This window comes from Engraulis encrasicolus, chromosome 6 (assembly GCF_034702125.1).
Source record: "Engraulis encrasicolus isolate BLACKSEA-1 chromosome 6, IST_EnEncr_1.0, whole genome shotgun sequence".
Lineage (NCBI taxonomy): Eukaryota > Metazoa > Chordata > Actinopteri > Clupeiformes > Engraulidae > Engraulis > Engraulis encrasicolus.
The window spans coordinates 11125738-11139844 of record NC_085862.1 but is presented as its reverse complement, the minus strand read 5'-3'; the positions used below and the strand labels follow the sequence as shown (position 1 = coordinate 11139844).

At 45.2% G+C, this 14107-nt stretch overlaps 1 protein-coding gene across 1 annotated transcript in view; it reads left to right on the top strand.

The window, feature by feature from the left end:
- The first annotated feature begins 2601 nt into the window (after positions 1–2601).
- The window catches only part of pik3r3b (phosphoinositide-3-kinase, regulatory subunit 3b (gamma)), a 239177-nt gene continuing 227671 nt past the window's right edge, over positions 2602–14107 (top strand). Inside the window, exons 1-2 of the mRNA XM_063200582.1 lie at positions 2602–2924; positions 3354–4423. Coding sequence (XP_063056652.1) covers positions 4021–4423 — 403 coding nt within the window. The 5' untranslated portion in view covers positions 2602–2924; positions 3354–4020. The remainder of the gene's footprint in view (positions 2925–3353; positions 4424–14107) is intronic.

The window sequence follows — 14107 nt, the reverse complement described above, 5'->3', positions numbered from 1 at the left end:
AGTCAGGTCAAGAATCAATGGAAGTACTTTCTGAGTTCCCGCAAATACGGGAACTTCTCCCACTTTGTTGGGAAGCAAACAATCATTAGCAAACCAAGGGAGACCATTTGGGAAATGCTGTTTGGGAAATGTTAATTGTTATGCTCTTGGTCAGATCAAGTCTTGAAGAGATTTGAAAGTCGATGATAATCAGGCTAGTAGATCACAACCATAAATCCTCTTTGCTGTACGCGCCACTCTCTGAAGTGCCTGTCTGTTGGGAGGAGAGCAGCTTCCATCTTACTATGTGTTTATACATTCGGTCAAGATGCTCTCAGTGGTGCCACTGTAAAAAGACCTCAGGACCTTGGGTCGCATGACTGACTTACTCAATTAGGTGACACAGACACTGCTGGGGTGCATTTCTCAAAACCGAAGTTGCTTACTACATTAGCTACTTTGTTGTTTTCAGTGCATTTTCCCATTGGCAACTACCGAAGTTGCCAACAGGCTAACAAGTTCTCTTTTGAGAAATGCACCTCTGGGCATTTTTGACTATGTGGTCTGTGTGACTGCTCCAGCGTGTACAGCCCTAAGATCAATAGGCAAGGCATACCACAATCTAGAGGCAAAAGCCTCAAATGCACGGTCACTCCAAGTTCTATGGCGTGTTGGACAAAAAGGAGGTTTTAATGGTTAGATCTGAGAGAGTGTGTTGGATGAAGATGAAGTAAGTCTGCGAGACAGGCAGTTGCCTGTCAATGAAATGATCTTTATGTGATGATAAAATGTTTAAACTAAAATCCTGTAACGAACAGGAAGCTAATGGAGGGAGCTGAGAATGGGTGTTATGTGAGAGTATCTGCTAGACCTTGTGAGTAGTCTATTAGCAGCATGCTGAACGGACTGCAGGAAATAACAGATTTGTTGAGGGCAGGGAAAAGAGAGTTGCAATAATCAATACGAGAACAAATGAAAGGATGAAGCATTTCTTGTTCAGAATTGGACATCACAGATCTTAGTTTGTGAATGGACAGGCTGTAGAAAAGCTGTGTAAATAGGCCTTCCCAAATGCTGTTCAAAAGCATACAAATTTTCTGTTTTAGGCCAATGAGTAACAAATTAAAAATTCACTTCTGTCTCTTGTAAAGCCTGCTAGCTAAATTGAGGCCTCATCCCTCCATTGCCAAGTTGGTGTGCTGAAGGACCATTTGTGTCAGCAGTCTGTCTCACACAGTAGAACTGCTGGGTTACCTTGTTGAGTGTAACTGAGATGTCCCTGCAAAGCACTCTCTCAAACCAAAAACTTCACAGTGGACAAGCCCTGGATTTAGAGATCGATGCAAATCAGCATGCCACTGCTCTATCCCCCATCGTCACATCTCTCCTAATGCCATTGAATGCACTCTTTGCAAACCTTTTACCCATCTGTATAATTACTAATTCTACTCACCTTGAGGCTGCCCTGCGGCTTTGGAGCGATTCACCTCCAGACGCACAGTCTCGCTCCCTCTATCACTACTTTTAAATCACTTTATTCTACTTTGGCCTTTGACTCTTAGTTTATACCTTTATTTCCTTCAGCCATTGCTTTTAACACCTTTTATGTATAAATTGCTTTTTAAAGGGACACTGTGCAGGAAATGGTCAAAAAGGGTACTGCAACTATGCTGCTCATTGAAACTGGGCTGCCAATTGCCAAATTTGATCTTTACATGAAAGTTTTCTAAGTAATAAACAAATATTTTCTAGTATGGTCCAAGTACAGTCATTTTTGCAGCTAAAAATGGCTATTTTTGGAAATTCAAAATGGCGGACCATGGAGAAGATCCCCCTTTTCATGCATGAAAAGTGCAATTTTCCCAGTCACAATGAATACTTAGAATTTGATGGTGGTGGTAAATATTCATGAAAAAGGTAACATTTGTGAATGGGCATCATGAATTCTGGAAATAAACAATGAAAAATCTCACACAGTGTCCCTTTATGTATCTTATTATTTTATGCTACATCTTAATGTAATGTAATGTAATCGGCAATGGCACCAAACCTAATTTAAAGGCTAGAACAATATTGTGGCATGCAGATTCTCAAACATAGGTAGATATTTAGATAATATTAATTTGTGTCATTTGCATCTTTTACAGTATGTATACTGTATATTTACACTGTAAAAATACTTTGGCAACCTCCATGCCAACCCTAAACAACTATTGTGACATTGTAAAGGATTATTCATCCAAGAGCATTGGGTGCTTTTGAAATGACAGTAAATGACTGATGTTATTGTATAGTAATTTCAATTTATAATGGTGTACAGTCCTAAGATTTTGACACTAACCAAGCATTACACCGTCGTCTGGTGTTCTCTGTTTTTTTTTTTTTTCATTTGCTTCTGGCATTCTAAGGTGAACAACAACAACAAAAATCCTAATCCTAAATTTAAAACCTGAATTCAAACATTCGATCTCAGCGTAACCTAGAAAAGCTGCTCTGACTGCGCGACACAGTTACAGGAAGTTACATAATTTACAGTTTTTGTCTTTGCAGTCAATGCGTCATGCCAAAGCAGGGCGCACGTCGATATTGCATTGAACTGTGCGTAGAACTGGAAAACATTCGCCAATTTCTATTGCGCCCACATCAGCATGAGATTCGGACGGAAAACGATGACGGGACAGTAAAGTTGCAGCAGTCTGGGAGCTATCCGCGTGGTGCTGTCTCCTCTGGTATAATTTCCAGCCAGCGGGGGTGTGGTTTTGACATCACTATAGCACCAAACTGTAGTACAGCACTAGCGGGGCTGGCGGTCTGTCTCAGACGCGCTGTCTCGGAGAGGGCAATTTAAACATTTTTTTAACTGTCCAACAACGCCTAATCACCAGCCATAGGATTCAAAACAACACACGAAAGCAGGACTTTTTTATCGCAGTAATTCAGCTAAGGTACGTGGAAAGCACATTGCCACTTTTCAGTTGTCTGTCTGCGCATACAATGTCAGTCTCGACTTTCTGCATGCTGCGCTGAAGTTGGCGAGCGGTCGGTCACGCTTAGTAAGTAATTCATTCGCCTGTCTGATCATATTATGGCAGGTTTATACTATAGATGACTATACGAACAGACCTCTCGCTTTAAATGTGGTCAAGTTAGGGTCCATGGTCCTTTTCTGGATGGTAGCCTAGCTATCATTGATTATAGATTACAGGCACATGTTCCCACATTACTGTCCTCCATATTGAAATTAATGCTGATATGTTGAAAGCCCATGTTTAGGAAAACTAGTCAAAATAATAATAATAATAATAATAATAATAATAATAATAATAATAATAATAATAATAATAATAATAATAACCTACATTCCCTCTGTTTAGGTACTCAGGAAACTCAAGACATTTTATATTATCAACAACTGTCAACTGTCAACAATCAACTATCTAACTAAGGACTGATTGCTGAGAAGGACAAAGCAGGACAAAGTTCATTAAATATTTCTGTGTGAAACATTTCCGAGAGAGGACAACAACAGTGACAGATTCCCAGACAAGCCAAGCATCACCATAGTCTGGTGCTCAGTGTTCTGAGACAGAGGCACCCTCCACCGCCACCCCCCCCTCCCCTCTCCTCCTCCTCTTGTTATTCCAATCTGCTATGGTGGCAACCAGTGACTGTTAGCATGCCTGCCAACCTAGACACACAATTCAACATTTGAGTTCTGACTGTTCCAAAAAAAGAAGTGAACTGTCTGGACCAAGCCCAGGATGTCTGCACATGGCCCAGTGTGCTCTGTCTGCAGCTAACCTGGACATGTGTTGCTCCATTTCACACTTCTAATCACACATGGACAAAAAAAACATCACAAATGCAATCTAATTCTCAGGGCTCTTCATCCCAGGGACTTACAGACTGAATAACTGTCTACGTGTGGATAAGTGTTTTTTTTGGAAGGGCTCTTTTGTCTGTTTTACTAAAGACATCAGGAAACGGTGCCAGTGTGTGTGTGTGTGTGGTGTCTGTCTGTGTCTGTGACAGAACGTGGTTATGGCTTCCGACGGCTTTCAGTACCGGGCACTCTTTGAATACAAGCGTGAGCGCGGGGACGACATTTCCCTGCAGCCGGGGGACATCCTCACAGTCAACCGGACGTCCCTGCTCACGCCGGACTACCAGGAGGGGGACGAGCGCAGCCCCAAAGGCTGGCTGCACGGCACTAACGAGAGGAGCAAGGAGAAGGGAGACTTCCCCGGGACCTATGTGGAGTTTGTGGGGTTGGTGCGCATCGTCAGCCCCCCGGCCGCCAAGCCCTGGAGCAGGCCCGTACCCCCCACCCCAGGAGGAGCCCCCCATGCTCCTCTCACAGGTCTGCAGCAGCCGTCGGTACCGCCACCACCACCAACGGTGCAGGCCGGAGCAACAGGGCCCGGGGCCACAGCATCAGCAGGAGGTGAGTGAGGCCCCTATACGCAAGTCATTTGCACAATGAATGAGCAAGTGAGTGAGTGACTGAGAACCTGCATGCAGAAGGTGAATGTTTGCTGTTTCCTGTGCTTTCCAACTGAGGTGATATGACTGACTCGCCATTTCCCCAATGTCTAGTGTGCGCCCTTCGAAGTGTGTCAGCCTTCGTAGTCGGGCCCAGTCATTGGATACTCTGGTGAACTCTGCGGGGTATCCAATCACTGGGCGTGACTACGAAGGCACACTGCCACTACCAGACACACTACCAAGGCTCATACACTTGACATTGGGAAATGGTGACTGTTTCATTTGTCATATTTTGGATCAGCTGTGTGAGGGGGTGAACTGGCTGTCAGAAAATATGTGGCGGAATGTTTTTTACTTTGTGAAGCTGGGCTGTCCGCCTTTGGCTTGGGGGGGAGGGTGGGACCCTACGATCTGTTCCATGTTATGCAGATGAAGTTCTGGTTATCATTACGGGGCTCGCGTCACTTGAACAGAATAGCCCTAATCATAGCTGGCTGCCGGGGAACAGCTAGGTCTTTTTGCGTGCCACTTGTAATCCGTCTGAATGCAACAACGACAAGCAATCAAACAAGAGGTTTAGAGGCAGTGTGTAGCCCCTTAATGCACGCTGTACCTCCAGTGGCACGCTGTAGTAGTAGTCATTGAAAAGTTAACGACCATAGTACTACAATACTATGACATAACACAGGGCCTTTAGTAATGCACTAAGACCTGGTCATTGCCATTCTGGTAACAGCACATGTATAAAGCGCTGTGTCTTAACGGGTTAAGTTGAAGTTGGACTGGAGGGTGAGGTCTGGGATCTTCACTGGCTGAGTCATCATAGCATTGGTAGGGGCAGGGAGGGGGCCGGGTGGGGGCCGAGGGGGGGCCGATTGGGGGCAGACTGGGGGCTGTGTGTGAGTGTGCTGTCCACTTCACTCATGACTCACTTGGAGAGGAGTGATGACAGCTCTGCTCCCTCTGCATACAGTATAGGTCGGTCACTTTTGAGGATTTTCAGATGAAAGGTCTGTAAGTGTGTGTGTGTGTGTGTGTGTGTCAATATTTCGCTAAAAGTGTGAAACTAAACATCAATGGCTATCAATGGTAGAGGGGAAAAAGCTGTGAATGCTCCCCATTTGACACACTCAACTTAAAAAGACCTATTTTCTCCTTTACAAGGCCTGTTGGCTGTTCCTAAGTGTGTGTTTGTGTGTGTGCATGCGTGCGTGTGTGCATGCGTGCGTGCGTGTGCGTGCGTGCGTGCGTGGTTGGTCGGTCAGGCCTGAGAGGGTGTGGTGTATGGTCTATGTCTGAGTGTTGGGGGTGTCCATATGCTAACTGGGCCGGACAGCTAGCAGCATGGCCTGCTCAAAGACGGCTGCTCTGTCTAATTGTCTGGTATGCTTGAATCTTTTATGGTGGCAGAACTAGCCTGCTTTTATGCTATTTATGTCCTTTATTCAGGACTCGGTCCTCTTTTGTGGTCTTGTGTTATGGCTTTTGTTCAGAATTGCTACTTTTCATTGCGAAACAACAGCAGAGTGTGCTCCATTGCAGCTGGTGCATGATGCACTGAGAATGTGGCACATGGTTAATATGCAGAGTGGATAGGGAAAGGCAAAAGGGAAAACTCTATTAAGATTGGCATACTAAAATCACACTATCAAGAAAGGTGATGCAAAAATAAACCTCAGTATGAGCAAGGTGACCTTCTTGTGATTTCCTGTGAATATTATTGTTTTAGGCCTTAGCGGTCATTCTTGCCACTGGCACATTAGATTCCTTGATGGCGTGAAGCAGCTGACAGGAGGGTAATTGTGGTTAGATTGACTCATCCTTTTCCATCTCACAATTAATTGAGCCTTGCATTGTCTTAAGCTGCAGGTCTTTCCATATTTTGCACACATCAATTTGTCAAATGGCATTACTGTCAAAATATACTTTACAGACTGAAAAATCCATCCCATACACAGCCACAACAGTGTGTGTGTGTGTGTGTGTGTGTGTGTGTGTGTGTGTGTGTGTGTGTGTGTGTGTGTGTGTGTGTGTGTGTGTGTGTGCATGTGTGTGCATGTGTGTGCATGTGTGTGCGCGTGCGTGCTAATTCTGGCACTGTATTGCTTTTGTGCCTCAATGCAATGTGAAAAAGCCAGCAGTACTAGTCTCTAAGACAGCCTCAGCAGCCCCGAAGTCTTCTGAGAAAAAAAGGAGGGATTGGTCTGGTAGTACTGAATTATTAATTGCTGGTGCACAGGGTGGCTGACACACTACACTCAGCCTGTCACAAAAGCAGTGTGGGATCTTAGTATCTCAGGCAGCGCTTTGGCCCGTTTTCTCCTGCTAATCCTATAAAAGTGCTAACAGGTGCTGTCAAACATGGGAAAGATTACACATAGACGGATCCACAGCTGTGAGTCGAATGCCTTAGCCAGTACAGGGAGTGCAGTGGCATAGGTTGGTCCCAAAAGTCTCTCTCTCTCTCTCTGTCTCTCTCTCTCTCCTTCTTCTTTCTTCTTCCTCTTTCTCCATCATCCCATGTGCTGGACATGGAGTGAGTCTGCATTGAGTAGGTGAACGTCATATAAAAGAAATGAGACTACATGTATTATTTATGCCAACATGCCCTGGACCTATGCTTTCTCACTCCTGGGCTTAGTGGATCCACCGTTAACTAAGTCAACGAAGGCATTGGATGATGCCTGGTCACAAGCAATTACAATCAAGAGCAGTCATCACCATCCTGATGCTCTAATCATGGCAGTATCCAACATGGACTGCTAGCAGCTTGTTATAGGCCAAACGTTGGCCTGCGCTACTAGAGAGGGGTCCTCACCTTGGGCTGTGACATTTCCCACAGGGGCATCAATTAGCAGGGCCTGAAGCTGGCTGATGACGGGAGCTAATGAATGCACAGCCATTAGCGCCACACATACCGTCTATATGGGATATGCATAGCTAGATGTGATGAGGTGACTGTAGATCTCTATTGTTCTGTGGTATTGTGCCTAGCCTAACCGTGGTAATCATCTAACACCTTCAACATACCCTACATATGATTTTAAAAGCAAGTCAGATAGTAAATATTATGCTTGGGATGGTAAAAGTTGTATAGTAAAGACTGTTCTGTGTAAACAATCAGTTAGTTGTGGATCGTGCAGCAGTATGTATAAAAACAAATGGAGTACCTCAAGTAGAGAAAATTGAATGACTTCATCATGAATGTTTGGTTTAGTTCATCTCAGCTGTTATCAAAAATAATTGGATTTTGATTGGTTAAAAAAACAATTGGATTTCAAATTGTTTGTCTGGGAACCTCTGCTTGGCATTTATGCTCCATACACACCCTTTTTAAAAAGTGTCATAAATGAGCATCCAAAAAGAGCGGTCTGGCCCAGCCAGATCACGTCTTTCCTCTCTCCCTGTATGAAAGCGAAAGTGAAGTAAAAGCCCATTGGGAATCTCCAACTCCCATTGTCATTGTGAAACAGCACTCCACAGCACACAAGTGAACACTGCACACAACGAAATTGCATTTATGCCTCACCCGTGCAAGGGGGCAGCCCTCAGTGGCGCCCCATGGGGAGCAGTGTGGTGGGGTGGTACGATGTTCAGGGTACCTCAGTCATGGAGGAGGATGGGGGAGAGCACTGGTTGATTACTCCCCCCACCAACCTAAGTCTGACGCCCTAACCGCTCACCCATGACTGCCCCTGGCCCCTAGTATGCTATTCCAGCATTCATTTTGCCTCTCCTACTCAGACGTTACATGGCCGCACAATCTGATTGTTTGAGCCAGTGTTTCCCCACCAGGGGTACGTGTACCACTAGGGGTACGCAAGCACACTGCAGGGGGTACTTGGAAAAAAATAATTTTAACAAATGCATGGAGCATAGTCACACTGCAATAGAAAAAGTGATGTAAAACTTGAGTTAGGGGGTACTCATGGCACAACGAAAAGGCTTAGGGGGTACATCAGACAAAAAAGTTTGGGAAACACTGGTTTGAGCTACTTGTGCATTTATTTTGAAACCTAAGTTGTAGTAACTGGGAACTGGTGAACTTCAACAGCAGGCAGAACATGCAGTTGCATATTGAAGCGTATTTTACTGGTTTAATCTCATGTGAGAGAGTTGAGTTGGAGTTGGAGAGGCACACCAGCTGACATACCTCTTTGGAGTTTTAAACAATGAAAAGAGCTTCAGTTTTGTGGAGTAGAATTACCACAAAATGACCATAAAAAACCCTACATTTCCTCTACCAATACGTTCTTGATACATCACCTGCACCCACCGATGTTAAATTATTTCTCCTTTCCCCTCCCCTCCCATCGCTGTGCGTGTGTGTGCACGCTCGCATGTGTGTATGTGTGTGTGTGTGTGTGTGTGTGTGTGTCTGTGTATTTGCATGGGTGCGCGCGTGCGTGTGTGTGTGCGTGCGTGCGTGTGCGTGTGCGTGTTTGTGTGCATGGGTGCGCGCGCGTGTGTGTGTGTGTGTGTGTATGTGTGTGTGTGTATGTGTGCCACCCTTCAGGCCTGTCTGGTCCTGCTGCACACTGTGACTCAGCACATGGTCCAGTCAGCTCTCACCACGCATCCTAATAGCCTTGTTTTCATGAGCTCAGCCAAGTCCATTTTTGTCCCTCAGGCACCTTTCTCCTTCTCTCTCTGTGGTCCAGTGCAGCAACAACCCGTCAGCCCTCTCCTCTCCTCCTTCATTCTATCGGTTGCTTATTTCTGTCTCTCCATACAAATGTTATGAAGGATCATTTACATTTTTCCCGCCTCCACAGACACAAACACGCACGTGCACATGCACACATACATGCACGCACGCACGCACACACGCGCACGTGCGCGCGCGCACACACGCACACGCGCGCACACACACATACACACACACGCACGCACGCATGCACGCACACACAGACACAGACACAGACACACACATACACACACATGCACAGACACAGCTCTCATGAAGAGCTTCTTTTCCCTATGACTTTTGCCTTACTCTGCATGTTGTTATTGCAATCCCCCAATTATTATTTTTTCCACAGCAGAGGGTCTGGCTTCATCCATCACCGTGTGAAGTCGAGCCCATTTGTTTGCGGTAAATGCTACAGGCATCATCTCGCCTGTCTGCCCCCCTATAGCTTATAAATCTCTAATAAACAGGCCGTGCCGCACGGCAATGAGGGAGCAGATACCAGCTCATTAGCTGCCTCTGTTTCCCTTACTTTGCCCTTTGCACACTCTCTCTCTCGCTCTCTCTCTCTCTCCATCATCTCTCTCTCTCTCTCTCTCTCTCTCTCCCTCTCTCTCTCTCTCTCTCTCTCTCTCTCTCTCTCTCTCTCTCTCCCTCTCTCTCTCCCCCGTCTTTGGCCCTGTTTATACAGTATACACTGTGGGTCGATGCCAATCAACTTGGGCATCAATCGAGCCTGCTGCACACATCCCCCCTTGATCAAAAGAAAGCTTGTAAACCCATGCTGTGGTGTCTGCTTGAAGCTTGCCTAGAACCAATCAGAGAGAACGGGAGAAATGACCACTTGCTGCTGATGTTCTCTCATCAGCCCGATAGAAGCTTCTAACAGTGGAGTGGAGACCAAAGAGCCTGGAGAGGAAAATACAAATATGGACACTGGACAGTGCATATGTAAGGGCAACTAGCAGAGTGTGGCGTGGAACGTTAGTAAACCTCCCTCCCGAAGCATCATACAGCATCAGTAGTGCTGAGCTATCGGACTGGTGCTTTAGCTCAGTGGTATCGTGCTGTGGTTTTCATGCCCGAATTGGAGGGAAGGTGGTAGGTGGCGGGTTTGAGCCCAGAGTGGCGGACTGTGCAGGAACATCTCAGATACACATGATTCTGGAACGTTAATGATTCGTTCCTCTCACTGCCCATCTTAAGAGGGATAGTGCTGAGGTTTTGCTTTTCTCTTAGGTCAATGCATTCAGCCACAGCCAAAAGAACAGGTAATGCTAAAGTGCCTCATTTGTTTCCATCTTTAGCTTGAAAAGGGAACAGGCGTGTGCTGGGCAGAGCAGATAGCGGATAGTAGAATCACGTTTCACATTCTACGCCTGGTACCTTAGACAAAGGACAGAGGGAAGAAAGACAGACACAGAGGAAGACAGAGAACATCAGTGTTTTAATATATCACACTTGTCAAATCAAACACATCAGTGTTTTAATATATCACACTTGTCAAAATCAAATACAATGTGTACTACATTCACCAGTAAAACCTTTAGTTTTTTTTTCAACTCCTCATCCATTTTCCCCGCTTGCTATACTCTGCTGTATATAATCACCCTGGCTCAGTCCTCCTAGTTAACGACCAGGTTTATCCTCCCAGCAGGCAGTCCGTCCTTTCTTCTGTGACTTTCTTTAGTCTCTTTGTCTTCACCCATCTCTCTCTTCCACTCCCACTCTCTCTGTCTTTCCCTCCCTCTCCCTCCCTTGTTCGCTCCCACTCTCTCCCCAGATCGTTTTTATTCATCGAGAGATCAGTCCCTCTTGTGTTTGCAGCTCAGCGTGTGACACATGTAGGCCTTCATGGACAACAGCGTTACATAAAAGTGCATGCACTGTGTGTGTGTCATTTGTTGCGAAGGCATGAGATCAGGGCTGTTCTGTGTATAGTACATCTGTGTGTCATTAGTTCCGCCTGCGGTGCGCTGCCAACAGCACACATGGAGAGTATAGTGTGTGTGTGTGTGTGTGTGTGTGTGTGTGTGTGTGTGTGTGTGTGTGTGTGTGTGTGTGTGTGTGTGTGTGTGTGTGTGTGTGTGTGTGTGTGTGCGTGTGCGTGTGCGTGTGCGTGTGCGTGCGCGCGCGTGTGTGTCTTCACAATTGGAGTTCCTATAAAATCTGATTGCTGTATCGCTACAGGGCAACTCTGACCTAATTGTTGGGGAGTTGATTTTTGGATCAGAGGGTCAGGGGTTCGATTCCCGTAGCAGTAGGGATAACAATGTGGGGAGGGGAAGTGCACCATGGATGTACCATAATCCATGGTACAAGTACCCTTGAGCAAGGCATTTAACCAGTGACAAGGGGTCAGAGGGTAAATAATCTATGGCAAAAACCCTTTTGATAAAAACAATTATATTAACTGACAAAAAAAACACTAATAGTAATGTTATCACAACAATGTGGTAATAGTGTAGGAGTAATCCTTTTAAAAAGTTTTGTAGCCCCTTAATGCACGCCGCACCTCCTGAGGCACGTTGTAATAGACATTCAAAGTTAACTACTACAGCACTACACTACTATGACAGTGCACAGGGCCTTTAGTAATACATTACGATTTAGTCATTTCCATTCTGGTAACAGCTAATTTATAATGCCGTGTCTTAAGGGGTTCATTTGTTTATACGTTTTTTTTTAACATGTTAACAGCGATTTTCATTAGGGGGCGTTTTTTGAGGCGGGGGCAGGGTTTCACAACGGTTCCGCTCACTCTTGGAAGCCGCCCCGAGCAATTGCCCGGTCAGTCCGCCCCTGGATTTAACCCTAGGGTGGAAAGTGCTCTCCCTTTAGTTAATTCATTCCACGACACTCAGCTAATTGTAAGTTAAAGTAAATTAAAATGTAAAAGTTAAAAGTTAATGCTGCCAACTTACTGTATGTGACACAATCAACCAGAGCTCAACTGTGTGCCCTCTTACGCTAAAGCCACAAGACAAAGCCAGACGGTCCACATGTGGGAAATACAAAAAAAAAACCTACACGAAATGTAATATCCTGCCTTTGTGACCAAGAGGTTGTAAAGAGAGTGCACGGAAATGAGAGGCTGTGATTTAGTGCTTTTGTTGATCCCTGGTGCGCTCCCCGTGATGGGTACCATGATGACCAAGTGCACTAGAGATAGCTTTTAATTCATGGGTGGCAGGGGAGCCATGAAATCTATGGGCCAGAGCCTAAGGTTTGCATGAAATGTGCACTTATATCCCAAACAATAATAAAAACATCACCGACAATGTATTAATATGTGTAATCTCTCGTGTTGCGGTGTGCATGTTTTATTGAGGAGAGACTTATTGCCCCTGTTTTGAAAGTCAATTACTGCAGTCGGGGTGTGTGTTAAAGTGATGGATAACGCCGGTGCCGTGGCTGGAAATTGGACCATAAAGGCATGGGGAAAAACACATAAGGTGGCAAATTGTAATCTCAACCTATAAAAAAACGTGCACCCCCACACAAAATTTAATATGTACATACCATAGGAATATGCCTTTTCATTGTGAAAGGGGTTTTTATTATATGTATATATATATTTAAAATATATAGGTGTGTCAGAGAGGATGTTGGTGCTCTCTTTTCATGTTTGAGGCGTGGAAGGTGAATCTAACTCATCTGGCTTATCCTCATGTTAGCAACACTGCCATACCAGAGATTCTTTAAGTATATAGAGATACTATGCCAATGTAATAGGTTGCTATGGGTACCTAACATGACCAGGTTCCGGTCTGCCTAAAGGGGCGTGTCATAATACTCCTAGCATTGAATAGAACAGTCCTTAGGTCTGCTTAGGTCTGCCTAAAGGGGGATTTCCCCCCTCCCCCTTGCGAGAGTAGAACCCGGAAACAATGGGCCAATGGAACCTCTCTCTCTCTCTACTCTCTCTGGCCATACTCTGGCCCATACTCTGATCTATTCTAATCTATCCCAGTGTCTTTTTACTCACACCCCCACCACCCTGTCTTATTTGTCAATATGTAAAGCTTGTTATTGTGCCCCAAAACATTCAGTGTAAGTGGAGAGCTATTTCACACGTCATTTCAAATGCAGGTAGTGCAGCTGTGCTCACGCAGCAGTTTCCCACCAGTGTACCATTTGCCACACAGTATGCCTTAATGGCAATTTCATTCTTATTTTTAATTTTGTACATGTCAGAGGGACACCCATCTACACCTAAATGTTCACGTCAGAGAGAGTAGATAAGAGAGAGGTTCCATTGGCCCATTGTTTCCGGGTTCTATTATTGCAAGGGGGAGGGGGGGGGGGGGAAATCCCCCTTTAGGAAGACCTAAGGACTGTTCTATTCAATTCTAGGAGTATTATGACACGCCCCTTTAGGCAGACCGGAACCTGGTCATGTTAGGTGCCCATAGCAACCTATTACATTGGCATATCTCTATATACTTAAAGAATCTCTGGTTCCCGTTATATACCTATTACCATGGGTGGTTCTAGACAGGGGCCAGGGTGGGCCAGGGCTCCTGTATATTTCCTCCTGGCCCTGTTGTGGCCCCTGTGCTGAACAGCCATGATATGACTGCGACACGATATACATTTGCATATTATATATTCATAACATTAAAAATGTATCTCTTCTGCAAATTTATGTACCCCCCTGAAAAAATAATGTGCCCCCCCCTGGTAATTTTGGTCTAGAACCGCCCTTGCCTATTACAGACACCGTGGTGATATCCAGGGGTGAATTTCTCAAAACCAAAGTTGCTTACTACATTAGCTACTTTGTTGTTTTCAATGCATTTTCCCATTGGCAACTACCGAAGTTGCTAACAGGCTAATAACTTCTCTTTTGAGAAACTCACCCCAGACCATTAACAATAGATTGATGAAAGTTGGACTCGGTTGCTGTGCAATTGTGCTGACAACAAGCCATGAATGGGCACATGCCCCTCA